This window comes from Lolium rigidum, chromosome 1 (genome assembly GCF_022539505.1).
Source record: "Lolium rigidum isolate FL_2022 chromosome 1, APGP_CSIRO_Lrig_0.1, whole genome shotgun sequence".
Classification (NCBI taxonomy): Eukaryota; Viridiplantae; Streptophyta; class Magnoliopsida; order Poales; family Poaceae; genus Lolium; species Lolium rigidum.
The window spans coordinates 298,944,490-298,970,184 of record NC_061508.1 but is presented as its reverse complement, the minus strand read 5'-3'; the positions used below and the strand labels follow the sequence as shown (position 1 = coordinate 298,970,184).

At 47.8% G+C, this 25,695-nt stretch overlaps 1 protein-coding gene and 1 long non-coding RNA gene across 2 annotated transcripts; both read left to right on the top strand.

Moving 5' to 3' along the window:
- The first annotated feature begins 8,102 nt into the window (after positions 1 to 8,102).
- On the top strand, positions 8,103 to 13,370 carry LOC124660618 (BTB/POZ and MATH domain-containing protein 1-like). Its single transcript, XM_047198453.1, has 3 exons — positions 8,103 to 9,140; positions 11,579 to 11,642; positions 13,159 to 13,370. Exons 1-3 carry the CDS (start codon positions 8,103 to 8,105, stop codon positions 13,368 to 13,370), a joined length of 1,314 nt encoding a protein of 437 aa, XP_047054409.1.
- A 9,661-nt stretch (positions 13,371 to 23,031) lies between these two features.
- Positions 23,032 to 24,279, top strand: LOC124683986. The gene is made up of 3 exons (XR_006996872.1): positions 23,032 to 23,309; positions 23,412 to 23,510; positions 23,933 to 24,279. It is a non-coding gene; the product is annotated as an uncharacterized LOC124683986 (long non-coding RNA).
- Positions 24,280 to 25,695: the final 1,416 nt, after the last annotated feature.

Below are 25,695 nucleotides of genomic sequence, written 5' to 3'. Positions count from 1 at the left end.
AATAATATAGTAATTTGGATCATAAGGCATCAATTAAGGAGGCAACCGGGGACAAGGGAAACATTTGATGATCCGGTAAGTGCATGACACTTTGAGCTACCCAAGAATAAAGGCCAACAGTGGATAAACATCTGCTCAACCATTTCTTGCACTAGAGGAAAAGTAACCAACATTGAAACTTGAATAGTCAAGTGACACTACAAGCAGCTCACACACACATGCAAACACATGTGTTGACGAGTAACTAAACATGACGAGAAGAACACCACCGAGATATTCATGGGTACTTAGGATCAGTAGGGAATTGATAAAGTACGGTGAGGAGCAAGCATACCATCGAAACTGTCAATTTGAGAGAAATAACATTGGGGTAATGTTAAAATGTTTGTCTCCATATTTGGGAGACATTTTTAATATTGGAGTCTAGCTAATGGATATCAAGAACTAGTCTTGATCTCCAAATGGTGATTAGAGGGAATTTATTCATCTTAATTAAGCAACATTAGGGAAAAATGGGATCATGCAAGGGACTTGGATCATTTGGATCATAAGGCATCAATTAAGGAGGCAACCAGGGACAAAGGGAAACATTTGATGATCCATTATCATAGGCAACAAATCAGCAATCTTTTTCTCCTCTAATCTAGCTAGAGTCCTTAAAAGAAATTCTACTTAAAATGAAGTAGCTCTCTGTTGGTATTGGTTACCAACAGGAACTCAAGCCACTACTTGATCTTACTAATTCAAAGCAGGACCAATGCAGGACCAGTGCTGATGTTGCCATCATCTACGCCCCCAAGAACTCTCTCATGCTCTCTCTCACATGCCATGCCAGCTGCTTGCTCCAAAACACAAGCATCACAGAGGCGAGCATAGAAAAAATATATAGCTAACAGACACGGTAAAGCAAAAAGAATGTTTGACTTGTTTTTATTCATGATGACCACAACGACAGCACAACGAGCATCCGGATCGAGCACAACATCATCCTCTCTGTAATTTTGTCCGAGAGCGGCATCAACATCCGAGAGAACAACAGCAGCACAAGAGCATCTAGATCGAGCACAACATCAACACATCCGGAAGCGGGGGTAGAGGAAGAGGGAGGGGAGGGGAGAGGTGGAGCTCACCGACGCTAGGGGTGGATCGAGGAGGAGGTTGACGACGACGGCGGGGGTGGAGGAGGAGGGAGGGAGGGGAGAGGTGGAGCTCACCGACGATAGGGGTGGAGGAGGAGGTTGACGACGACGCGGGGGTGGAGGAGGAGGAAGACGCGGCGGCTCCTCCTCCTCTGACGCGGCGGCCCCTCCTCCTCCATGCGGCGGCCCCTCCTCCTCCACGCCGCGGCGGCTTGTGCTGCGGGTGGCGGGGATGGGTGGAGCGTGGCGGCATGCGGCCCTCGCGGAGGAAGGAGGCGGCGGCCAGTGCGACGACCATGGCGGCGGCGGCGGGGGAGAGGGGAGGGGAGGTGAACGTACGGGCGTGGGGAGGGGAGGGGAGGGGTACGGGGATGATATAACTTACCCTAATTCTGTGGCGCACCAGCACAAGTGCGCCACGAAATAACTACTTCGTGGCGCACGAGCCGGTGCGCCACGAAATAACTACTACGTGGCGCACCGAGCCGGTGCGCCACAGAAATAGTTATTTACGTGGCGCGAAAGCATTGTGCGCCACGGAAATACCTACCCTAATAATTCGTGGTGGCAGAATGTGGGCCCCACATAATTTACGTGGCGCACGGTTCAGCCTTGCGCCACAAAAATAAGCTATTTTTGTGGCGCACACTTCCTGGTGCGCCACAAAATAAGTTTCTGTGGCGCATTCAAAACGGTGCGCCACAGAACTAAGCTTTGCCTATAAGGGTTTTCCTACTAGTGGTAGCTTACACGTGCCTCGCCACGTGTCGCCGCCGCTTCCACGTGCCTCGCCCCGTCACTGCCCGCGTGCGCTATATAGAGCGACGAGTGCGGGCGCAACCACACGTCTCCACCGCCACCGCTCATTCATCTCCAGGATGCCTCCACGTCGTCGAGGGGCGTCCGGTTTCCGTGGGGTTCGAGTGCGTCCGAGCGGTAGGTTCACCGCAGAGATACGCGCCTGTGGCTTCCGCCTCACCCTCGGCACGTACAACACGCCGGAGCTGGCGGCGCGTGCTTACGACGCGGCGGCGTGGCGCTTTCGGCGGCCAGGGCGAGACATGAACTTCCCGGATGTTGAATCGCTAGAGGAGGCGGAGTTCCTCGCGCCGCCGCCGTGCCTCGTCGACGACGAGGACCGTCGCCGGCACCGCCGGGTGCAGCGCAGGATCGCCATCGCCGAGCGCGACGAGCGGTTGATGCGCCGGTGGAGGGCGCGGTTCCCCAACGATGCCGACAACACCGACGCGTTCTTTGCTAACCTTAGGGGACAACGCAGGTCCGACAGGCGCCACCGTCGGGCCGTCGCCGCCTTCGAGCTCGAGAACTCGAATACAACTTGGACCGAAAACGACCCTTGGTGGGAGGACATTTGGACGGAGACAACCTCCGACGACGAGTAGAGACTAGACTAGTAATTTATCTATTTTATTGTAATTTCAATAAAGTCGTTGTCGGTTCTATTAGTTTAAATTTAGTTTATAAAGTCGACGTCGGTTGGTTTTGTTCAATAAAGTGGTTGACACGAAATTTATTACGATTGAACTGAAATTAAAGTACAGAGCTCAACTGAAAATTAAGATACATGGCCAGATTCGAATGTTGGAGCCATTCAATCATAGTCGTGCCTAGCCCTATAATACTCGCCACTGTAGTCATCATAGTCGCCGACGTCATCGTCGCTAGCATCGGGGTCGCGGTTCTCCAACCTCGGCGGGGTGAGCACGCGTGGGCTGGGATTGAGGGTAGCGCAGGCGGGGGCCACGATAGGCCAGGACGCTCTGGAGAGTCCGGCCGCGCCACCACATCCGACGGCCGGCCTCGTTGAAGTTCGAAGGAGGCGGGCCGTCCTCCTCGTACCTCGGCAACCGCCCTCTCACGCCGATTGATGAAGAAGCTGTCCCAAGTCGGGCTGTAGTCGGGATGCCACCGAGGATTCCTCCGCCGCTCAGGCGTGAGCTCGAAATAGTAGTGGTTCGTGATGGCCATCTCGCGTGGCACACCAAGAGGGATAGGAGGGACCGGTACGCCTCCGACGCTCAGCAACCAGCCGGTCGGGACGCGGTAGCCGGGCGGGCAGGGGTAGTTCGAGGCGCAAAGCGCCTCCGCCTCCCGGGCTGTTAGACATACGATGGAAGCCATGGGAGAGAGTGATGAGGTTTGCGAGATATGAGTCCAAGCCTACATATATATAGTGGAAAAATGGCGGGAATGCGGGAAGAAAATAGGCGGGAACGAAGTGGCGCGCGAAACTTTCATCCCGGGTGGAGGCTCAAACCGCGACAAAAGACTGGGGGAGGCTTATCTAGGAGGGCCTTTTGTCACGGTTGGTGGCTGCAACCGCGACTAAAGCTGTCGGCAGGATAAGGATGTGTCGGTAACCTTTTGTCACGGTTGGTGGCTGCAACCGCGACTAAAGGTGTCGGCAGGATAAGGATGTGTCGGTAACCTTTTGTCACGGTTGGTGGCTGCAACCGCGACTAAAGGTGTCGGCAGGATAAGGACGCGTGGGTGGATGCACTGCTCGATGAGATAAAGCATGTAGCGCACGACGGCCTGTCGAAGGAATAAGACAAAGTAGAAGCGGTGCCGTTCCTATAAAAGGAGCATCGATACGCCTTGCCAAGCAGATCAACAAGCCAAGAAAAGTTTCATTCCCATGGATGAAGGAAAGGGTTGGGAAACCTCCCGTGGCGCAGCTTCTCGAAGATGTCGTTGGTGCACACGCCCTACGGCATCTTCGGAAGCTGCTCCTCGAAAAATTTCCATGCAAGCCCGTGAAAGACTCCGTCTCCTCTAACAGTTGTTGGGGAAAGGGTTCTCATTATTACATAAATGTAGAGATTGTCTTGGGAACTATATATGAAGAATACATTATTACATCGCCATCTAGTGTTGTGATCTTCTACGCCGTAGCCATGGAGAATCTTCATCATTTAGCAAGATGCTTGGGTCAATTTTCACCGTGAAGGGCGGAATTTCTTTAAACTTATTATAATCTTCCGACATGTCCGTCTTGTCATCCACTCCCACGATGTTTCTTTTCCCCGAAAGAACTATGTGGCGCTTTGGCTCCTCGGTTGATGTATTCTTTTGTTGATTTCTTTTTCTTGATTTGCTAGACATGTCCTTCACGTAGAAAACTTGAGCCACCTCGCTGGCTAGGACAAAAGGCTCGTCCAGGTACGCAAGATTGTTGGGATCCACTTGTTATCATACCGTACTTATCGTCAATATGTATAGCGCTGAGCTTCACCCATTTGCACCGAAACAAAGGGACCTTAAAAGTGGGACCATAGTCAAGTTCCCATATCTCCTCTATGTATCCATAATATGTGGTGGTCTGCCCATTCTCGTCTTTTGCATCGAAGCGGACACCGCTGTTTTGGTTGGTGCTCTTTTTATCTTGGTCGATCGTGTAAAATGTATTCCCATTTATCTCGTACCCTTGGAATATACATATGTTTGAAGATGGTAACCTGGCCAACAAGTACAGCTTCTCCACAACAGATGGGTCATTAATGAGATGTCTTTGCAACCAACTGCCGAAGGTATTCATGTGTTGACGTGTAATCAAGGACTCGGGCTGGCCCGGGTTTATTTCTCGTAAAACATTCTTATGTTTCTCGATGTACGGAGTCACCAAGCTGGAATTGTATAGAAGCGTGTAGTGTGCTTGATTGAAAGAAATCTTGTCCCTCCACACCGTTGCTTTCCTTCCTAGTGTGCCTTTTCCAGTCAGCCTCCCCTCATACCGAGATTCGGGAACACCAATCGGCTTAAGGTCGGGAAGAAAGTCAACACAAAACTCAATGACCTCCTCGGTTCCGTAGCCCTTTGAGATACTTCCTTCCGGCCTAGCTCGGTTATGAACATATTTCTTTAAGACTCCCATGAACCTCTCGAAGGGGAACATATTGTGTAGAAATACAGGACCGAGAATTCTAATCTCTTCAACTAGGTGAACGAGGAGGTGCGTCATAATATTGAAGAAGGATGGTGGGAACAACAACTCGAAGGCGACAAGACATTGGACCACATCTTCCCGTAATCCCGACAAAGTTTCCGGATCCATTACCTTCGAGAAATTGCGTTGAGGAATGCACATATCTTCACAATGGCTAGTCGAACATTTTTCGGTAGAAGTCCCCTCAATGCAATCGGAAGCAATTGTGTCATAAGCACGTGACGGTCATGGGACTTCGGGTTCTGGAATTTTTTCTCCTTCATATTTACTATCCCCTTTATATTCGACGAGAAACCGGACGGAACCTTGATACTGAATAGGGCTTCAAAAAAGATCTCCTTCTCTTGTTTGGTAAGAGCGTAGGCTGGCGGGCCCTACAAACCGCCCTGGATGATTGCCGTTTCGTCCTTTATGAAGTTCCTGGTCCTCCCGTGCTTCGGTGTATCTTTTGTCTTTCCATACACGCCCGGAAAACCTAGAATATTCACACAAAGATTCTTGGTCAGGTGCATCACGTCGATTGCGGAGCGGACTTCCGGGACTTTCCAATATTCTAGCTCCCAAAAAATAGATTTCTTCTTCCACATGGGCGCGTGTCCGTCATCGTCTTTCGGAACAGGTCGACTTGCCTGGACCCTTTCCAAAGATAACATTTAAATCCTTGACCATGTCAAATATATCAGCACCACTACGGGGGACAGGCTTCGGACGGCGGTCTGCCTCGCCATCGAAATGCTTGCCTTTTTTCCTTAAGGGATGCTTGCGTGGAAGGAAACGACGATTGAACGGGTACACAACTTTTCTGCTTTTTCCCAAATATTTACTTTCAGTCTCATCTAAACAGTGTGTGCATGCATTGTATCCTTTGTTCGTCCGTCCCGAAATGTTACTGAGAGCAGGCCAATCATTGATGGTTACGAATAGCAACGCTCGTAGGTCAAATTCTTGCTCCGTGTGCTCATCCCACACACGTACACCTGGTTTGGCCCACAACTCCAAAAGTTCATCGACTAATGGCCTTAGGTACACATCAATGTCGTTGCCCGGTTGCTTTGGGCCTTGGATAAGCACTGGCATCATAATGAACTTCCGCTTCATGCACAACCAAGGAGGAATGTTGTAGATACATAGAGTCACGGGCCAGGTGCTGTGACTGCAGCTACTGCTCCCCAAAAGGATTCATGCCATCCGTACTTAGACCAAAGTATAAGTTCCTTGCCTCACCTGCAAAATCCGGGAACTCTCTCCCGATGTTTCTCCACTGCCGACCATCAGCGGGGTGCCTCAACATCGCGTCTTTCTTACGTTCTTCCATGTGCCATCGCAACAACTTGGCATGCTCTTTGTTTCTGAACAAACGTTTCAACCGTGGTATTATTGGAGCATACCACATCACCTTCGCAGAAACCCTCTTCCTGGGTGGCTCGCCCTCAACATCACCAGGGTCATCTTTTCTGATCTTATACCGCAATGCACCACATATCGGACATTTATTCAAATTCTCGTACTTCTCACCGCGGTAGAGGATACAATCATTAATGCATGCATGTATCTTCTGCACATCTAATCCTAGAGGGCGAGACAAGCTTCTTTGCTTCATATGTACTTGACGGGCAATTCATTATTTCTTGGAAACAGCTTCTTTAATATTATCATCAATTTCTCAAATCCCGAGTCGGTCACACCGACCTCTGCCTTCCATTTCAGCAATTCCAATATGCTACCCAGCTTTCTATGCCCATCTTCACAACACTGGGTACAACAATTTGTGGTGGTCCTCTAACATCTTGTCGAACTGCAACCTCTCCTTATCCGTGCCACGATCTCTTCTTGCATCGAAATGGCCCGACGAAGATCATCATCAACAGGATCATCTGATGCCTGTTCTTCACCTCCTTCTTCTTCATTGTCGTCCATTGTGGTATCAAAGCATTCAGAGAACATAGATCGGTACTGGTCATCATTATCTTCTTCCTCATCGCCGTCTTCCATCATAACCCCTTCTTCTCCGTGCTTGGTCCAAACATTATAGCTGGACATGAATCCAAACCGAAGCATGTGGCTCTTAATGTCTCTTGAGCAAGAGTAATCCTTCTCGTTCTTACATTTTAGACATGGACAGCACATAAAACCTTGCTTCGACTTGTTGGCCTCAGTCACAAGCAGGAAAGAATTCACGCCCTCTCTGAAAGCGGGAGCACATCGGTTACCGTACATCCATGGATGACTCATCTGCATCATAAGTACAATTATATATGTATCAGATGCAATCACCTTGCTAAAATTAGTATTGTACGGACTATGCATATATATATAGTCGAGAAAATAGTTGCTAACCTTTTAGGATCAAAAAGAGGAGAAATCTTATCAAATAAAACCAAGTGGCATCCCTCTCACAAGCATTCCATCAAACACCTCTTGTGCACATGTAGAAAAAATGAGCTAGCATACACCTCCACCTTCACCACCAAGGAAAAAATGAGGTGGGGGGTGGCTGGCTGCTTCTATATATATAGGCATGGCCCTTTTGTCGCGGGCCGTATTACGACCCGCGACAAAAGGGATGCCGACAGGAGGCGCCAGCCCTCAGACCCCTTTTATCGTGGGTCGTAATACGGCCCGCGACAAAAGGGCGCGACAAAAAGCCCTACCCGCTCCACATGGTTTCGGGGCGACGTGGCCAGGCCATTTGTCGCGGGTGCAGGAGCGCCCGCGACAAAAGGCTCCCACGGAAGCCCTGTTTTCCACTAGTGTTCTTAAAGATAATGTGACTGTTGGTATACTGCATTGAATGATCACCTGTTCCGTTCTAATTTCCAGCGTCAAACCATTGGTATGCACGCGCGGAAGCATCTTTTCCCGAGGAGTCGTGGAGTATATTTGGGGTCTGCAATCTGAATAAAATTGCAAGGCTTAACCACTAGTATCAGTTTCTCAAATCGTCTCGTCTCCCCTACTTTTTCTCTTTCTCCAGTCCACACTGCCAAGCTATCGCCATGGAGGGTGGCTGCACAAACCTCACCGACGTCACGCGCTCGACGCAGCTGCTCAAGATCAACGGCTACTGCATGGCCAAGACCATGGACAGCGACGACGGCCCCATCAAATCCAGGTGGAACGTCCATGGGTACGACTGGGAAGTCCACCTCTATCCCGCAGGCCTGTCCGGACGTCGTGTTTCCAGTCCGTCTTTAGCTCTGAAACTTATCTTCGTCGGTGAAGCCCGCACGGGCAGCGTGAGGGCGAGTCTATGCTGCCGGCTGGTAGATCCAAGGGGGAAGCTCAAACCATTTGAGGAGAAGATCGAAGCAGGAACATTCAAGCGTCCCCAAGATTGCTCGAGTGCAGTGCTGGTGATGCCGATGGAGTATCTAGAAAAGTCGGGCTATCTCAAAGATGATTCTCTGACCGTTGAGTGCACCCTCACCGTGCCCAAGGAAATACCCGATGTGGTGACGAGATCAAATGATGAAGTGGATGTCCCGTCACCCGGCTTGCACCATGACCTCGGTGAGCTCCTGCAGAGTGAGACCGGTGCGGACGTCACGTTTGTCGTCTCCGGCGAGTCATTCGCGGCGCACAAGGCCATACTCGCCGCAAGGTCCCCTGTTCTCATGGCGGAGTTCTTTGGGAAGATGAAGGAGAAGACCTGCAGGCGCGTCGAGGTGAAGGACATGGAGGCGCCGGCATTTGAGGCCATGCTGCATTTCATCTACACTGACACGGCACCTGAGCTCGATGAACCGCTGGAGACGAAGGTTGTTATGGCTCAGCATCTACTCGCTGCTGCTGACAGGTATGGGCTGGATAGGCTCAAGCTGATGTGTGAAGACAGGCTTTTCCGGGGCATCACTGTCGACACCGCTGCGACGACTCTGGCTCTAGCGGAGCAGCATAGCTGTTCCTTGCTCAAGGATAAGTGTTTAGAGTTTATCGTCAGCACTCCTGCCATCCTTGATGCCGTCATGGTGACGGAGGAGTATACCCAACTGGAGGAAACCTGCCCTTCGGTCCTGCGCGAGCTTCTCAAGTCTGCGCGTGCGAGGAATCTTAGCTAGTGACAGGGTCCTAGCCACCATGCTTTGATCGATTGCTGTGAGTGTGGTCTATAGGAACTTATGTTTACTGTCTTTTCCCGGTAATAAATAACTTAATTTCATGGGTCGACTCATCCTCTAAGAGCAAGTACAATAGAGTCCAGTCAGCTGACTATAAGACATTAAATAATATATTTTAGATGAGTTGGAGGAGAGAGAAGAGGAGAGAGAAGGGAGGTGGGCTATTATGCAATAGCCAGCTCTTGCACGTGCTCCTAGGCACCTTGTGAGAGTGAAAGGTGGGCCATATATTAGTAAAGTACTACATTCTTATAGCCAACTATTGTACATGTTAGCTATATAATGACTACAAATGGTATGACATCTTGTTATAGCCAACAGTTGGCTATACTATTGGAATTGCTCTAAGAGCAAGTATAATAAGTCCTAGTCAGCTGGCTATAAGGGTTAAAATAATATATTTATGCTTAGTTGGAGGAGAGAGAGGAGGAGAGAGAAGAGGAGTGGGCTCTCATGCAAGAGCCAGCTCTAGCACGTGCTCCTAGGCACTTTGTGAGAGTGAAATGTGGGCCATCCATTGATAAAGTAGTACATGATTATAGCTCACTATTATACATGTTGGCTCTATGTTAGCTACAAATAACATGGCACATAGCTTATAGTCAGCAGCTGACTATACTATTAACCTTGCTCTAAGAGCTCTAAAACTGCTCATAGTGGGAGTAACATAGCTAGTAACATCACACATCTCAAGGCATTTTGGTGACATAGCATGCTAATAAATGAAGAAAGAGAGTGAGGTGGTAACTAGCTATGTTACCATAACATCACACACCTCAAGGCAAGATGAGTCTACAACATAATAAATGATACAATGCATGACACCACATATAAGTTACTACCCACTATGAAGGTAGTAACATAGGGTAGTAACATGGTGCATGTTACTACTCTATGTTACTCCCCACTACGACCAGCCTAAGCTCCGAGTGTTGGGAGAGCTCCTGGTCGATCTACGCATCGCTATCGCGGGCTCCAGCTGGAGGATATATGCACCGTTTTTGCTGTTTGGTTGTGGGCTGTTATCTGGGCTATCGTGTGCGTGTCGTCGCGAGGCCGTCTGGAAGCTCGCAGGTGTTCACCTGTCGTGTCGATGATGCGAAGAGGATGCGGCGGGTCGGTTCGGGGTTCCTTTGACCGTGGTCCGTGGCGTCGTCTTTCTTGCTTGCGGCGGCAATTCTCCTCGGCTGCTGTTTCTCCTCTTGGTTCGTAGCTTTGTGGCGGCGCGCTGTTCTTCGGCGGCGTGGATTTGGGGCGGCTCGCGCGCTGCGCGATTCTTTGGCGGCGTCGTTGTGGCCACCGGTCTTCCACGTCGCGCCTGATTCTCTAAGCCGTGTGTTTCCCCTCCTTTCTTCTCTCAGTTTTTCTGTGGATAGTTGACTGGTGTGGAGTGTGTGCGGTCGCTGCTGGGGATTGGGCTCGACCTGCCTGTGTTCGTCGCGCATTGCTGCAGATTCGTCGATTTGGGGGCACATCTTGCTGGGGTCCCTTCGGCCGGTGCCACCCCTTTGTTGTGTTCCCTGTTTCTGGACGAAATCGGCGCCGACCGGCTCCCCCGACCTCCATCTCCTGGTTATGCCTCCTCCCACGTTGCTACTCCACTGGTATCCGCCTCAAGGACAACACCTCGACGGAGAGGTCGGTTGTCGTCTCCCTCCTACCCGAAGTCGGAATCCCCTTGTGAGATGCACCAGGACACCATCGGCCTCCTCTCCTGTGAGCTGGACGAGCTGAAGGCCAGCCGCCAGCCGCCAGCCGCCAGCCCACGTCCCCAGTCTCCTCTATCGTACACCATGCGGGCAGCTCCTCCCCTAAGTCACGTGTTCTTTAGAGAAACTTACTGTTACCTTTGACAATGAAAGACAATTTCTGAATGAGGCACCATTCAGGTTAGCCATATCTACATGGCCAAGCATTTTATCTATATGATTTACCTCATGTATGATTTAGCAACAATTATTATTAGCGCATTGTTATGTTTATCTTTTCTTATCTAAAAAAGGTGTTGGAAGGTAAATTAGTATTTCAAGTACCTACTGCATGAAAAATAATTAATACTCAACTTCTCTGAACTAATCTATGTAAACAAATATTAACTTTCATATATAGATTTATTACCATTGAACACTGGATTCAAATTTTATTTGATGCAACTGCCATAGTGCATTTTTGTTATTAATTTTCTGTACCACTACACATTCGGAGATACTGACATTTTTATTTGCTAACATCCACTCAAATAAGGATCAAAATTTGTGATTACTCCTCAAGGAGACCACTCTATCTCTTTGGTTGTAACCAGCACTAATGAGTACAGATTCAGCGGACTAATATTTTGGGTTTGTAAAGTGCAGATACATGTCACTCAATCATACCAGAGCAATGGAGGGATGTTCAGTGTTAAGTTTATTTTCAGTAGTAAGGAACCTAAACATATTTTTTAATCTCAACGGTCAAGAAACATCTTAGAATTATATCCGGCCATCCTAGATTCCGGGCATGCTATCTCAGAGTATCATCCTCCATCATGGCAGACAGAAAACACGTACTTTCTAGACCATGTGTCTCCATCTTCGATCCAAATGACAGCAATACCTATTTTTGGTCTCAAACTATGGCTGATACACAGAAAGGAAACTCTAGAGTTTATCTCAGGATGTACATGTGTGCGATCAATATGGATCATGAGTTGGGCATAGAATTGTGTAGCCTGTACATCCCTAAAATAGAGGATGTTGCGGTGTGGCTTTGGCGGTAGGCCGATGCAGGTACGCAGCAGTACTGCAGTAGGTCAGCAAGCTCACAGCTGGCAACTGAGCTTCAGGCCTCCAACTACACTGTTGGACATTTACACTCTGCTTGCCATGCATCCTAATTTTTTTTATTGATGATCATTCTGTTTCATTGCAGTCCTCTATCATTTTCCTCTTATTCTACCTTTTTGTCAGAAAGCTGAATCCATTCTTAATTCCTTTATTACTCCTAATTGGCTTTAGTTTATTGATTGTAACTATATTTACTGAATGGATTTCCACATGATTTTCATCTAATTCTTAATGATTTATTGCCATTGCTCATAACATTATTGGAACATTTTAATTTGTAAGGCTATGTCACATCTCTACCTACATGTTTCGTTCTTATGCTCAGAGACCTATTTGCTTACAATGATGCAACATCAGCAAGAAACCGACAACCAAGTAATTATATTTGTCTAATACGTGCAAATAGAGTGTCAAGTAATCACTAAGAATATTAATTGTACATGCAAAGAAGATAAAACTTTTGTGATTATGTATTTCTTATCCAATAATACTTTTTAGAAATGACCGAGTGGTAATGAAGAATTTATGGTAGATAAAACTAACAATTTCAGTTATGAAGTTGTCTGATGATTTATTTTTTCAGTCTACCGCAGTTGTAACTTCGCTGAAAATTTATATGGTAAGAGCACAACTAATATGCACGATCTAATAAGAAGCACATTCATGAGTACAAAATTGGGTGAAGAATGGATGTCTCAAGTTGGTGCTTCTTTTTAGCTGGTTTTACCCACAAATAAGGAAGAAGGTCACCGATGCCTCCACCATGGGACACACGAGCTTGGCTTGTGTACCACTACCTCCGAGGCAAGCCACTCAATGTGCTTGACTATTGCTCCCATGGCATGTCTGCAGTGTATGCTCCGGACCAACCCTTACCAGTTACATCGACGACTCCACTTTCTATTTGTTGCACTTAGTGTGACTTTCTGCATCATAGCTTTTCTAGGATGGTGATCAAGTACTGCGATTTGAGTCAAAGAATTGGATAAAGTGGGGATAATATTTTTTCCTTTTGTTATCCTGATCCCAAATACTATCCAAGGAGCTTTTTGATCTGTGAATTTGCACATTGAATTGATTTTGATATAACTTCTATGGAAATGTGGTAGATTTTGAGGTGATCACTAGCTTTGGCTCACCTGCTTTTATTGATCCAGCAGCTTTGGGAAATGATACATTTAATGGGCCAGTCAGGACGCCTGCAGCTGAAGAGCACACCGGTGAGACGGCTGAAGGATCCACTCCTCCCGATGATGGCTTGCTGAGCTCCCTTGAACTTGATCGAGAATATGCTTGGGGTGGTAGTTTATTCTGTGTCTGAATCTTTCTGTTTTGTTGAGGTACATGAAGAATTGTTTGTGTCCGTAGATGGGACAACCTCTATTTTTTTTTTGAGAAACATGACCGTAGGATTTTTTTTTTTAAGGATCTTCCCCTACGGTATATATTTTCTATTTGTATAAAAGCCATGAGTCACGTGACAACCTCTATTTCATCGTGGGGTGAGTTTGATATTGGTTTTAAGGGGTGATTACGTGAGCTCTTGAATCTTGGCATGGATATTTGATTCATAGCATTCAGTTTTATACACTTGTGCTAACTTAATGAAATTGCGAAACTTTACATACAATGCCTCCGAGTTTCTCCCTCTGTTTAGCTTCCTGCATTGCCGCAATTGCTAATTGGTTTACAAAATTATAAAATTTTGTGTAGGAATAAGGGGGTGAACCAAATAGTTTAGGCAGACAACATTTGAATTTAACAATCTTCTATTTCCTTCCTAAGGTGGAGCTGTAGCTAGAATGTGGAGAAGATTTCTGAAATTAAATAAATAATTTGTATTATTATAAAAAAAATCGCGATAACGGGATTTTTTTTAATAATACATTTTTTTCTAATAATTTTACTACTAATACGCGATTTCAAAATTTATCGAATCTATGACTCTGTCGGTTGACTAGCTGCCGATCGGTAGACTGGTGGCCGATTAGCCACGTATCTGAACAACCCGTACAGTACGACGGCTGGTCGGCCGCCTGTGCACCGATCGGCCACCGGCCGGCCGATCGGCCACCAGTTGCTAGCCGGCCTCGTTCACACACACAAGTAGTGGCTTGTAGTGCCAGTGTAAGCAGAGTAAGCAATTAAATTCTAACCTGATGCGACTTGTTTTGGTGAACATAATTGAATTGATCCCATCTGACTCAGTTTCACATAAGGGTATCTTCAGCCGACCCAAACGCGAGGCGACGCAAACAGCAGTTGAGCGACCGTTTGTGTCCACGCGGGCCAAAAATATGTCTAGAATCAGGTCCAGTGGCCCGACGTATACTAATAGGGCAGTCCGCGGCGACGCAAATGTGGTGCATATTTACGTCTGGGATGTGTCGCGACGGACACCCCAAGTGACCGCTCGCTTTTCCACCGGGCCCGCCTGGTAGCGAGCCATAGGGCTGTATCGAGCGCATCGCTTCCGCGTCTACGTCGCAGACTTCGCCATCAATATCGCGGAGGGGACACACAGTGTGCCGCTGCCCGTCAACGTGGCGCGGCTCATGCACAGGAACTGGACGCCGTGCGCGGGCTGGCAGGGCGTGCACCTGCCTGGCGGCGGCTGGCGGCTCAGCCGCCTCCGGGTGCCTATCCCGCCCGTGCCTCCGCATGAGCCAGACAGACCAAGAAGGATCCACCGCCGCCTCGTCATCGAATACGGCAGCCACCGACGCCTCCACAGGACGACGACGACTACAGCGACGTGCTGGCCTACCACAACGGGGAGGCCAAGGACGACAACGACGACTACGTTGCCTGCATTTTCCAGGAATGTCAATTGGCCATGGCGGAGGGCCGGGAATTCGAGAGTACCCGGCGACGATGATGGACGACGAGGTGTACCGACCGGTGCAGCCGCCGGTGCCCCGGTACGCCATCGGAATCATGCCGCCGGGCCTCACGGAGGAAGAGGCCCTACGACAGGCGCTCGAGGACTCGGCCCCGCAACCGGTGCAACTGCCACCTCCACCTCCGCTGTACAACCCGTGGGCGGCTCCACCTCCACCACCGGCGTGGTGTCCTCCACCTCCACAACCGGTGTGGGCTGCTCAACCGCTAGCACCGGCGTGTGCTACTCAACCTCCACCACCGACGTGGGTTCCTTCCACGTCCACCACCGCCGTCGGCATCGGCGTATGTTCCGCCGGTTCCCAACTGGCCGTGGTCGGTACCGGAGTTCGTCGTGATCGACGACGACGTACGACGAGTAGGCGCATGCATTATTAGGTTTTATATTTTTATTTTCCTTTCTTTACTATGTAATATGTTTTTATGTTCAAAAAATGCAAAATTGAAAAAATGTGTCGTGCCGCTGGAGCCACCCGACGCAAACGGACGCGCGGTCGATTTCGACCATTTGGACCGACGCAAACAGACGCGCGCGAACATTTTGACCGTCCGAAATGCGTCGTCCCGTTGGAGATGCCCTAAGAGAGACACTGTTGTTGCTGTGGGCCCGCGTAGTTCGCTGATTTTCTTGCTTTGAAGATAGTGGCGAGCATGCATGTATGCTATCAAGACATCAGGACATGCATCAACAGCCGACTCACAGACGGACTACTAGTGACCGATCGGTCAGCTAATGACCGACCGGGTCACACTTTTCAAAAAAATTGAAATCGCACGCTATTTCTGAAATTAAATAAATAATTTGTATTATTTTAAAAAAAATCGCAGAAGATAACAACTTCATAGGTTGTTTTTGTTTTCTACCTGTGATTCCAAGGAGACGGAGCTTTAGCTGGAAGGTAAAGGAGCGAGGCATATTACATATGTAGCTCATTATTGTGTTACTTTTACACTTCCAAAACGGTTGGAGATGTAGTGTACACCAAACATGTAGCATCCGTTGAGAACTTTGCCCTGTTTTTTTCTTTTCTTGGCATACAATGCCCATCAAAATGAGACGCTGGGATAACTCATAACTGTGAGGGGAAACTCTACCCCTCACTATTCCCCCTCTACCCCTCACTATTCCATTTTAAGATACATGGCTTAGCTATTGAAACCAACTATTATATGAGTGGATATCAAGTTATTCTATATTTGTGTGCGTACTATTTCTTGAACATTTATATGCTCAATGTGGTTGAACCAAAGCAATCATTCTCCCCATATATGTTAGCACATCTTTGTTAAATTAAAGCAATTCTGAAATGCAATGATACAGTTTGATGTACGTTTATATTGAAAATGCATATTTCCGTATGACATGAAGGGAGCTAGGCATCTCTATGAACTATATTTTTGTCATATCAATTATTTGTTGGTTTCATTTTAGTACGGGTATTTGATTCTGAAACCCAGTGGTGTCCAATTTGATCAGAAAATTGTGTAATTATATGTATATTGCATATTAGAAGTTCTGTTAAATGAAAACTCCTTTTAGGTGCTTAAAAGATGTTCTTGTTTTAGAACCATATTTTGACACCCTTGTGTAATTTGTAATATGTTTGCTTTCAGTTAGCAAGAGTATCTCCTGAGAATAAGTTAGCAAACTTCAAAACAAGTTGTCGTTGAGCAATGCCTCAATGCCCTCCAACTTTTACTTTTATGACATAAAACTTATATAGATGAGTTTAGGATGATTATATGATATGCATGCCATGCACGAGACCAATATTTTAAACTGAAAAATTGACATACCAGATGCCTACAGATCACACGGAAAAGTAAAATGACAACAATAAAAAAAAAACGGCGCGGCAAAGCGCGCTAGGTCCATCTAGAATATGCTACTCACCCAATCCAATGAATCCCATGGTATATGCTACTCATATATGTGGTCTATACTTGTTTGTTCACATTTCTCCTTTAAGATTTGGGCTGTGACTAGCACTAGTAGAAAACATGACGTTTATCATGGTTTGAATATGATTTGCTTTTTTTTTTCCTGATGTTAATAAAGGTAACATGTTACACTGCAATGGTTTAATTTGTAACTTTGTTTGGTACTTAGCAGAAACAGATGCCTCTTACTGCTGACGTATTTACACTCTAGCGAAAGAGGGACCAATCATTCCTTGGTTGCAATTCAGAACATAAAGTTGATACCTCTCATCAATTAATGATACCATGTAGGATCAATCCATTTTTATCTGGGGCTTATTATTTATCTCGCGTGATTTTGATTGTGTGAATCGATGGTTGAGTTTAAGAAATTTATCCTTCAAAGGCAGAGTTGTATTTGTAGAAATTCCAACCTTTCCTTTTGCATGTTGGACACCCAATGGTGTTGAATGGAACTCGAAATGAAACCTTTCCGTGTTACTTATTTAGGTCATGTATTCCATCCAAAGTAGTGACAAATGAATAAAAGTGTTCGCTACAGTTTGATCACTTTCTAACAAACTTGATGATTTGATCCAGAAGTTTTAATGTGTCCCCCAGAACAACAATTGACTACCATAGTTGGTGTCGGCTTCCATCAGGTGGTGTGATGAATGATTCCTTGGAACAGGAAGAGGTGCATGCTAGGCAGGAGCCGGCGGCGTTGCGACTGGTGAAGCGGTGTGTCTCGCATGTAATTCACATGTTAAGTTTATGGTGGTTGTTGTTACAGTAGTTGCAGAAAATTAGGTGTGTCTCACGTCAAGTTTGGCGCCCGTGGATTGTGTCACTGCCTCGCTTGCGTGAATTGGGAATATAAGCATCATCGTGCAAGAGGCTGGTGTCACTACCTTGCTTTGCGTGAATTGGGACAATGAGCATCACTGAGCAAGATGCTGGTGTCACTACCTCGCTTTGCGTCAATTGGGACTGTGAGAATCACCGAGCAAGAGGCTTAGGATTTTTGATATGGGGGAGGAGAAGCGTGTTGGGCCGTGGAATATGGAAGAAAACACATACGACAAAGTATTATCGTAGTCATTGCATTTGACGTGCGTTGCATGTGCACCCTTACTAGTACGTCAAGTGGGAGTGGTGTCGGAGGTGGGTTTAGATGATGCTACGATTGGATCCATATCAGTGACATCATATCATTTATCCATAAATGTAACTGTCACTCCAAATAGAACCTGAAACCGTCCAAAAGAGCAAACGTGTCCAAACCAATAAATCTTCTTTTTTTTCATGGATGAATGGCTTAATATTGAATATTATAGGTTTTTGAGACTTGGCTAACCATTCACATATCTGTGATTGTATTCCGGACATGAGTTAGATTTTTCCGATCACGGAATTAATTTGGTATACATGATTCCCCGATACATGGCCCTTGATAACCTTCCAGGTGGTTACGATTTTACATGACAAAGTCATTGGTCAGATGGTATCTTACTTGGAAATAAACTCGCTCGATGGATCACATAAAATTCCAGTTCCAAGATAGGGGTGACAGTTTTTCATGTAGGTAAGATGCCATGTATGATGCATCCCAAAGCGAGCACTAGGCTGTTCTCCTTCGAGAATTGGTCGATCTTGCTAAAGATAATCCATAACCTATTCTCGTAGGAAGGGACTTCGATATCCTCAGATTTCAGCAAGACAAAAACAATTACTTAAGAAGGTTTATAGCCTTTCGATCTTATTCAATGTTATCATAGTTAGTACAACCACTACCTCTGTGGAGAGACCTTTCTTCCTTGAGCCCCTCACCAGATCCCATCGCCGGCCTCTCTCCCCCTTGCCGTCGGCGGCCATGGTGGCCGGCGGTGAGTTGGAGAGGGGTCTGGTTCCTGTAGTTTTAGGAGTTCTCTTGTTTAGTTTTTCTCCGCAAATAAATTGGCGACCGGATCCAGATCCACCGTGGTTCTACTTCTTTCTTCACTTCCTCAAGCTTTTGGATTTCAGGCAGATAGATGGAGATGGGTTGACGGTGGCTCCTGCGCTAGCACTCTGCGTTCTGATCCATGGCAAGGCTTGACTTCGGTCACCCTTGCTCCCTTCACCCCATCCCCTTCTTCCTGTAATAATTTCTCCTACATGTTTCTAGATGGAGGCCAAAATCTAAGCCTTCTTTTCTCTCATCGTAGTGAAGTTGAGGGGGATGGATTTGATGATTTTGGCTGTGATGTGGGAAGTCTGCGGCGGGGGAACTGCGATGTTTCTTTGGGGAGTGCATCCACGACAACACCTCTTCTGCTACCGTCCATGATGGTCGAAGGGCGACCACTCTCGCCTCCGTCGCCGTCAACGGTGGCTTCTCCGATCGGCGGCAGATGGTCATCTTCAACCTCCATGCTACTATGCCAAGAAGGAGGCCTTTTTGCTCCTGTGCAGTGAGCTCCCGCTGCTCCATCCCAAGTGGTGAAGTCCTCGGCGATGGCGTGGTCGGCTGTGCTGAGAAGCATCGATGCGACGGAGAAGGAGCTGGACCCGATTGCTTTCTCCCGCTTGTTTGTATTTTCCACTTCTCTTCGGTCCTTTATGTAAATTGTATCTCCGCCGACGATATGAAATAAAGCTTCTCGGTCCTTGGGACCGATCCCCTGTTCAAAAAAAAGTATACTGAATGGGAAGCAAACCATTGTATTGTCATGGGCGCTCTTTAGAGTATTGAGGTAATAATCTCCGGCCATATGCTCCAGTACTTCTTGACTTTGGGATCACGAAAATTCAAAATCAAAACCACGTTTCAGGTTTGAATTAGCTTGGTCCACCACGAGGTTTTTGAGGCAGGTTAACAACGTCCGAAACAGCCCCCCCTGGCTGGTGAACCCCAATTTAGAGGTGAAATAATTTATTCCGCGCATTGCGGCAACACCTTAGATGATAGGACCTTCACGCTAGTGACATATACAAAAATGGAAAATAGAGATTTTCAGTGATCATTGATAATTTTCGAGCAGCTTGCCAAAACACGTTTTCCATCTTCCCTGGAAAAATGATACTATGTACTCCGTACAATTAGGGGTGTAAACAGATCGGATCGGATCGGATTTTGCTCATACCATATCCTCTACCATATATTTTTCTCGGATTCGGATCGGAGCAGATATTAATCGGTTCAGATTCGAATGCGGATATATCGGTGTGCGGATTCGAATCCGAAATGGAGCGGACTCGAACCGGAAACAAAAAATAGTCGGATAGATGCTCTCATCGGTAGATAGTAATAGTTCTTGCAAATCTTCAGAGAGATTTAAGCGTTTAGTCCTGTGCAGTTAAGAAGAAAAGAGACATAATGCGTTAAAGCTCAAGCATTCTATAAAGATGATCGCCAAATGAATTTGGTAACTTTCAAGATTGGCCTTTGCTTTTGACTCAAAAATTGGTTTATCCGGTTTCGAACCTTTGGATTATCCTAATTAAATTTCGGATAATCCATATTCGCATGTTATTTTCTATACCGTATCCTATACTATATCGAGAGCACCACTTCGAAATCGGATATCCTTATCCACCGGATTCTTTAAAATCTGATATGGATACCTTAAAATGGATTTGGTGCCGGTTTCGGTGCGGAAATTATCCTATCCGTTTACACCCATACGTACAATGTACTCCTTTAGTTATAATAATATTTAAGGGGTGCATAATTTTCGCTAAGATTCTCACAATTTATAGAGAGAAATATCTACATCCACAATATCAAATATACTCAATGTTCTGCAAGGAAAAAAAAACTAGATCAAAAAGCCCCGCGTCGCCCTCCTCTGGCGACACGGGGAAACCCTAGCGCCGCGGACCCTTGGGCCCTCCCTCTTCCTCCCCTGCATCGCCGACACCGGAGGGGGCGCCGGCAAAGCCGCGCACGCCTCAAGGACGGTGGCGGCGGGGCGGTTCCTCTCTGTCTCCTCGCGTACCCGGCGCGTGGGGTGCTGCCAATGGCAGCGAGGCTACGGGCGGGGTGTGGCAGCTCTGCCGGCGTCGAGGTTGCGGCGGAGTTGCGTCGGGAGACCGAGATTGAGGTGCAGGCGGTGGTCGGCGGCGCGGCGGCCGACGCCATGGGCGGCCCCCGATCTGGGCCTGCTAGGGCCGTGCGGGCCGCGGCCGCTATGGGCGATGTGGCGGCGCGGTGCTGGCCATGGCCCTGGGCCGGGTGGGCTGCGTGGCGGCGGCTTCGGGTTAGCCACGAGGATGCTGCGAGAGGACATCGATGGCGGCGTGGTTGCTTGTTGGGGCCGTGCGGGGCGGTGGTGGAGTGCCGTCGCCGGCGTCTGGAGGCTAGGGCGGGCGCGTAAAGTCCTTGGGAGGAGGAGCTGGGTGAGGGGTGCGACGGGACGGCGGCCCCGGAATCCTCGGCGGTGCGGCGGCTGCGGTGGCCGCGTGGGCGGCGTGGCGGCCGGATCTGGGAGTTCTTGTCTGCGGGCTTCGGCGTTCATCCTCGAGCCCCGTGTTGGTGTTGGTCGGTGTCCCCTCTATGTGGCGTTCTGACGGCGCCCACTCTTTGCCTCTTGGGGGCTCGCTTGGACGTCCACTGGTCAGATGGGTTTGTGGAGTGTTTTGGTGGTTCGGCGTAGGCGGGTTCGTCTTCGGCCAGGTGGGGCGTGGCCTCGGGGTCGGTGTGGTAGTTGGAGCGGTGGCTTCGCCTCCACCTGTTGCGTTGAGGTGTGGTGTCAACCTGGTTGGTCGTCGATCCGTATGGAGCGCAGCCTCGGGGCCGGCGTGTCGTGTTGTAACGGTTTTTCGGCCTGTTTTCATCATAAACGGCCCAACTCTTTTCTCCTATATCAATGAAAGGCAAACTTTTGCCTCGTTTCAAAAAAAAAAAAATACTCAATGTTGATTTGTTGTTATTGTGTCCTGATCAATGATGACCATGGTGTGACCGCTTGTACACTGCATGAGTAGTTCATCAGTTTGTTCGATGGGGAGTGCTCCGGTGTCCCCCCTACGTTGAATGGGTAAGTTAGCGAAAGAATTCTAAATAACCCCAGATGTTTCATGTTTTAGACACAACATCCCTCAAATTAAAACTGTCATACTTAACCTTGCACTTGAGCAATAGCGTCTTCGTCCAGCTGAAGGTACATGTCCACGGTTGGCAACCTTCGGTCAGTAGAGAAGTGCACGCCTTTGTTGCAGCCGCGGCTACCTTGCAGTGCGGACTAGCTGCCGCCCTCGCCATGCACGTATGCATTGCCGCTCGTTGCTACTGGTGTGGTGCTTGTTGTGCCCACGCCAAAGACTTAAGAGCATCTCCAGTCGCGTTCCCAAAACCATCCCAAATGGGATTTGGGGCGCGTCGGACAAAAAAAATCGTTTTCAGCCGCGTCCCCCAAAGCCGTTTTTTGTCCAGCGCGGCCCGATATGTTGTCCGGCGGCCCGAGCCCGTCCCCACCCCATAGGGGACGCTCCGGGCACGCCGGACACGCCGGACACAACAAAAAGCGAGGCAAGTCGTGGCGGGACCGACGCGTCAGCGGCACATTCATGTTTGGACCTAACCATCCTCTACCTTGCAACGAAAGTTATTGGCGCGCAGTGACACACGACCGAAGCGTCGCAGCTTTGCCTTAATGGCGACGAAGGGGCAGACGAGACGTCTCGTCGGTGCTTTCAAGAAAAGAGAATTCATTTCCATCTAAAATTAAGAGACAACCAATTGCTTGCCAGCAATACTTGAATCCTTTTTTGAGTTTTTTAAACAGAAGGCCTCATGGCCTGACTTCTAAAGGTATAATTGCTGCAACCCCATGGCCTCCTCACAGCGATTCTCAATTCTGGACCGTCTGATCTTCACATCTGGGAAATCTCATCCGTTTGTTGCAGCTGAGAGCGAGCCTGCTGGTTGGGTGGGATGCTCTGCCGTTGGCTGTCCCACTAGATCAAGCCATGAAACAGCCATTTGTTACCCGTTGCAGTCTGACTATGGGCCCCATCATCAGCTAGGTCCGCCTGTCAGCTGCTGCAGGTCAAACTTGTTTCGTGAGTATGAACGGAGGCACTCCCTGGCACCATGTGATTGGAAGCAGACGGGCAAGGTGAGACAAAACCATCTGCCCCGGGCCAAACCCTATCCAGCTACCTCCATTCTCCTCCTCTCCCCTCACGACCCTCGTCCCAGCCGCCGCCTCACGCGCCTGTCCTCGCCCACGACGCGTCCCCTCCCGCTCCCCTCCTTGCCCCGTGCCCAGCTGAGTGTACGTCGCCGTCAGCTTCATCCTCGCTGAAGGAATCGTCCAGGGGGAGCCGAAATCGACCCGGGCCGCTCGGGGCGGCTGCCCTACCTCCCGCTCAGCCACGACCCACCCGCGCTCGCCGGCGGCTGCTCTTGCTCCCGCTTGACCGCGAACCACCCGCGCTCGCCGGCGCGAACAAGGTAAAAACACAAGAGCACTGCCTCCTCTGACTACTGCTGCTAACCCCTGATGCATCTCCTCTCTACAGTCTGATGTTGCTTCCTCTCTCTCTCTCTCAACAGCTTGGGAAGGGGAAAAGGTGGAGCTCGTCAGGAGATGGGTTGGCTGTTGGGGATTCCCTCATCTCCATGTTGTTGGTGACAAAAAACTTGAAACTCTAGGTAATTTTCTCGTGCTCCATCCATTAATCATCTGGACATGCAAACAGGTCCAGGCCCAAATATTGCTAATCTACTAAGCTTTTGTAATTTTATTTGCTTGGAAATAAAAAGCTTGGTAGGTTGTATCATATTGATCCCCTGTGTTTTTCTCTACTCTAAAAGACCACCGAGGCAGTAAAAATGGTGAGCAATGAACTGTACCATATATGAATGATCATTAAAGTTGAAGAGTGGACATTGTGCATTATTCCAATGTTATTTTTTTATCTTTAAATACGTAACTTGCAATGTCCTATATTGGTTGTTATTTATTTTGAGGAAGCGGAAGGGCATGTGTTGTTTCTTGATGTATTCATTAGTAGTTTCACTATAATTTATATCTCACTGGGAATTAACACCTGCTTTGTTTTATTTTCATGTAGGCAAGAAGGGTTCAAGTGGCATCTGAGCTCGCTGCTGGTAATCAACAACCATAGTCTTGGCATCAATGCTTTCTAGGAAGGTCTAACATTTCAATGGGTGCAAATCATCCCAACATGTATTTCCCTTCTCATGATATTTACAATATATACCTATACTGTAAATATTTCTTAGTTTTATAATTTCTGGACCATGATCCTGGATTTTGGATTGCTAATACAACAATTGTTTCATTTTGCAGCATTATATAATGCTACGTTTATCTCAAATGTCTTATCACTGGTATATGAAAGGGATTCTTTTTGATGTTATCATGTCAGTTGATGCATGCCATTGTGATTTACTGCTCCATGTTATCACCCTACGATTGGGAATCACCCTACGATTAGAAAATCCCCTGCCTATTACTCGCTACATCATCTCCCCTCCACACACTGGAGTATGATACCTACCCGCTTATCTCATTCCCAATCTATACAAACAGAATCTGAAAACGATTAAAAGATAATTGATGAAGAGTGACCAAATAAAAAATGAAGAATGAGTCTAAAACAAAGGACATCACATTTAGAGCGTGTTCGAGAAAAATAGAGATTGATAAACTTAGCAAATTCAGCTAAACAAATGAGAAAACCAACAAATGATATTTAATGAGATGTAAAAAGCTCACTATCGATGAAGGCAAATTGTTGGTCTGTCACTCGTTTGCTCGGTTCCCCTTTCTTCTCCCACTTCTCTCTCCCACTAAAAAAAGCTGAGATTAGTGACTAAGAAAATTATAATGTAGAACTGAGCAAATTAAAATGAAGAAATAAGCAAAACAAACTGAAGAAGAAAAATCATTTCAAGTGAGATAGAGAGCTCACCCTGGCTGCAGGCAACTGCTGCTTTGATACTCCAATGCTTTGTTCCTCTTTCTTCTCCAACTTCTCTTTCCCACAAAAAGAAAAGAATAAATAAACCACGTGGAAGCCCAGTCCAAGAAAACTATCAGGAATCAACAACAGTGAACACGATCAAGACTAAGATGAAAAACTGAAGATATATGAATGTATCACTGAACTAAATAACCTAAGAATCTGATAACTGTAGAAAGGAAGACTCGCAGTGATGATGAATGAAAAAGAGACTTCGATCGAAACTGGAGAAAGAGATACTATAACCGAAAAGCTAACGAACCATGAAGACTAACTAAAGGCTGAGGAAGAATGGGTGATTGAAACTTAGATCCAAACTGCCCAATTTCCACAAGCCCCCGCTCTGCGCTCTAAACACCCAGTACAGCTACCCTCGTCCGTCTCTCTCAATGGTGACAACCATAACTGAAAAACACGGATCAAAACTCCCCAGCCTAGACACATCGTGCAGAACATAGAACAGAGGTCCAAAATCCCCCTCCCCCATAAACAGGAAGCACAATAATTAGGAGCACGATATAGGCTTGATACAACATCATCTGAAAACCGGAAATCAGCGCGCGGAGAAAAATCTCACAAGTCGGCACCGACGCCAGACCCTTCGGCCATCCCGCCAGCCGGTAATCCCCTTGGACCGTCCAGTGGCCACATCCTGCGCCGGACATAGCGGTCAGCCGCTGAGATTCGCCGGAGCACGTCGATGAGGAGGCCTAAGGTGTGGTCGGACACGTCGGTGGAGAAGGTCTCGCCAGTGCCGGCCACACTGACGCCCTGGCGCGTGAACTCGACGAGATGTTAGCCCGCCCGCTCTCCCCGCCGGTCACCGGACATTTCTCTCTTAGCCACAC

What these genes read in the sequence shown, in the direction of transcription:
- LOC124660618 (XM_047198453.1), top strand. Translation starts at nt 8,103, where the DNA reads ATGGAGGGTGGCTGCACAAACCTCACCGACGTCACGCGCTCGACGCAG. An exon ending in TGCGCGAGCTTCTCAAGTCT is followed by an intron (nt 9,141 to 11,578) that starts GCGCGTGCGAGG and finishes TGTAAAGTGCAG; the next exon opens with ATACATGTCACTCAATCATA. An exon ending in TGTTAAGTTTATTTTCAGTA is followed by an intron (nt 11,643 to 13,158) that starts GTAAGGAACCTA and finishes GAAATGTGGTAG; the next exon opens with ATTTTGAGGTGATCACTAGC.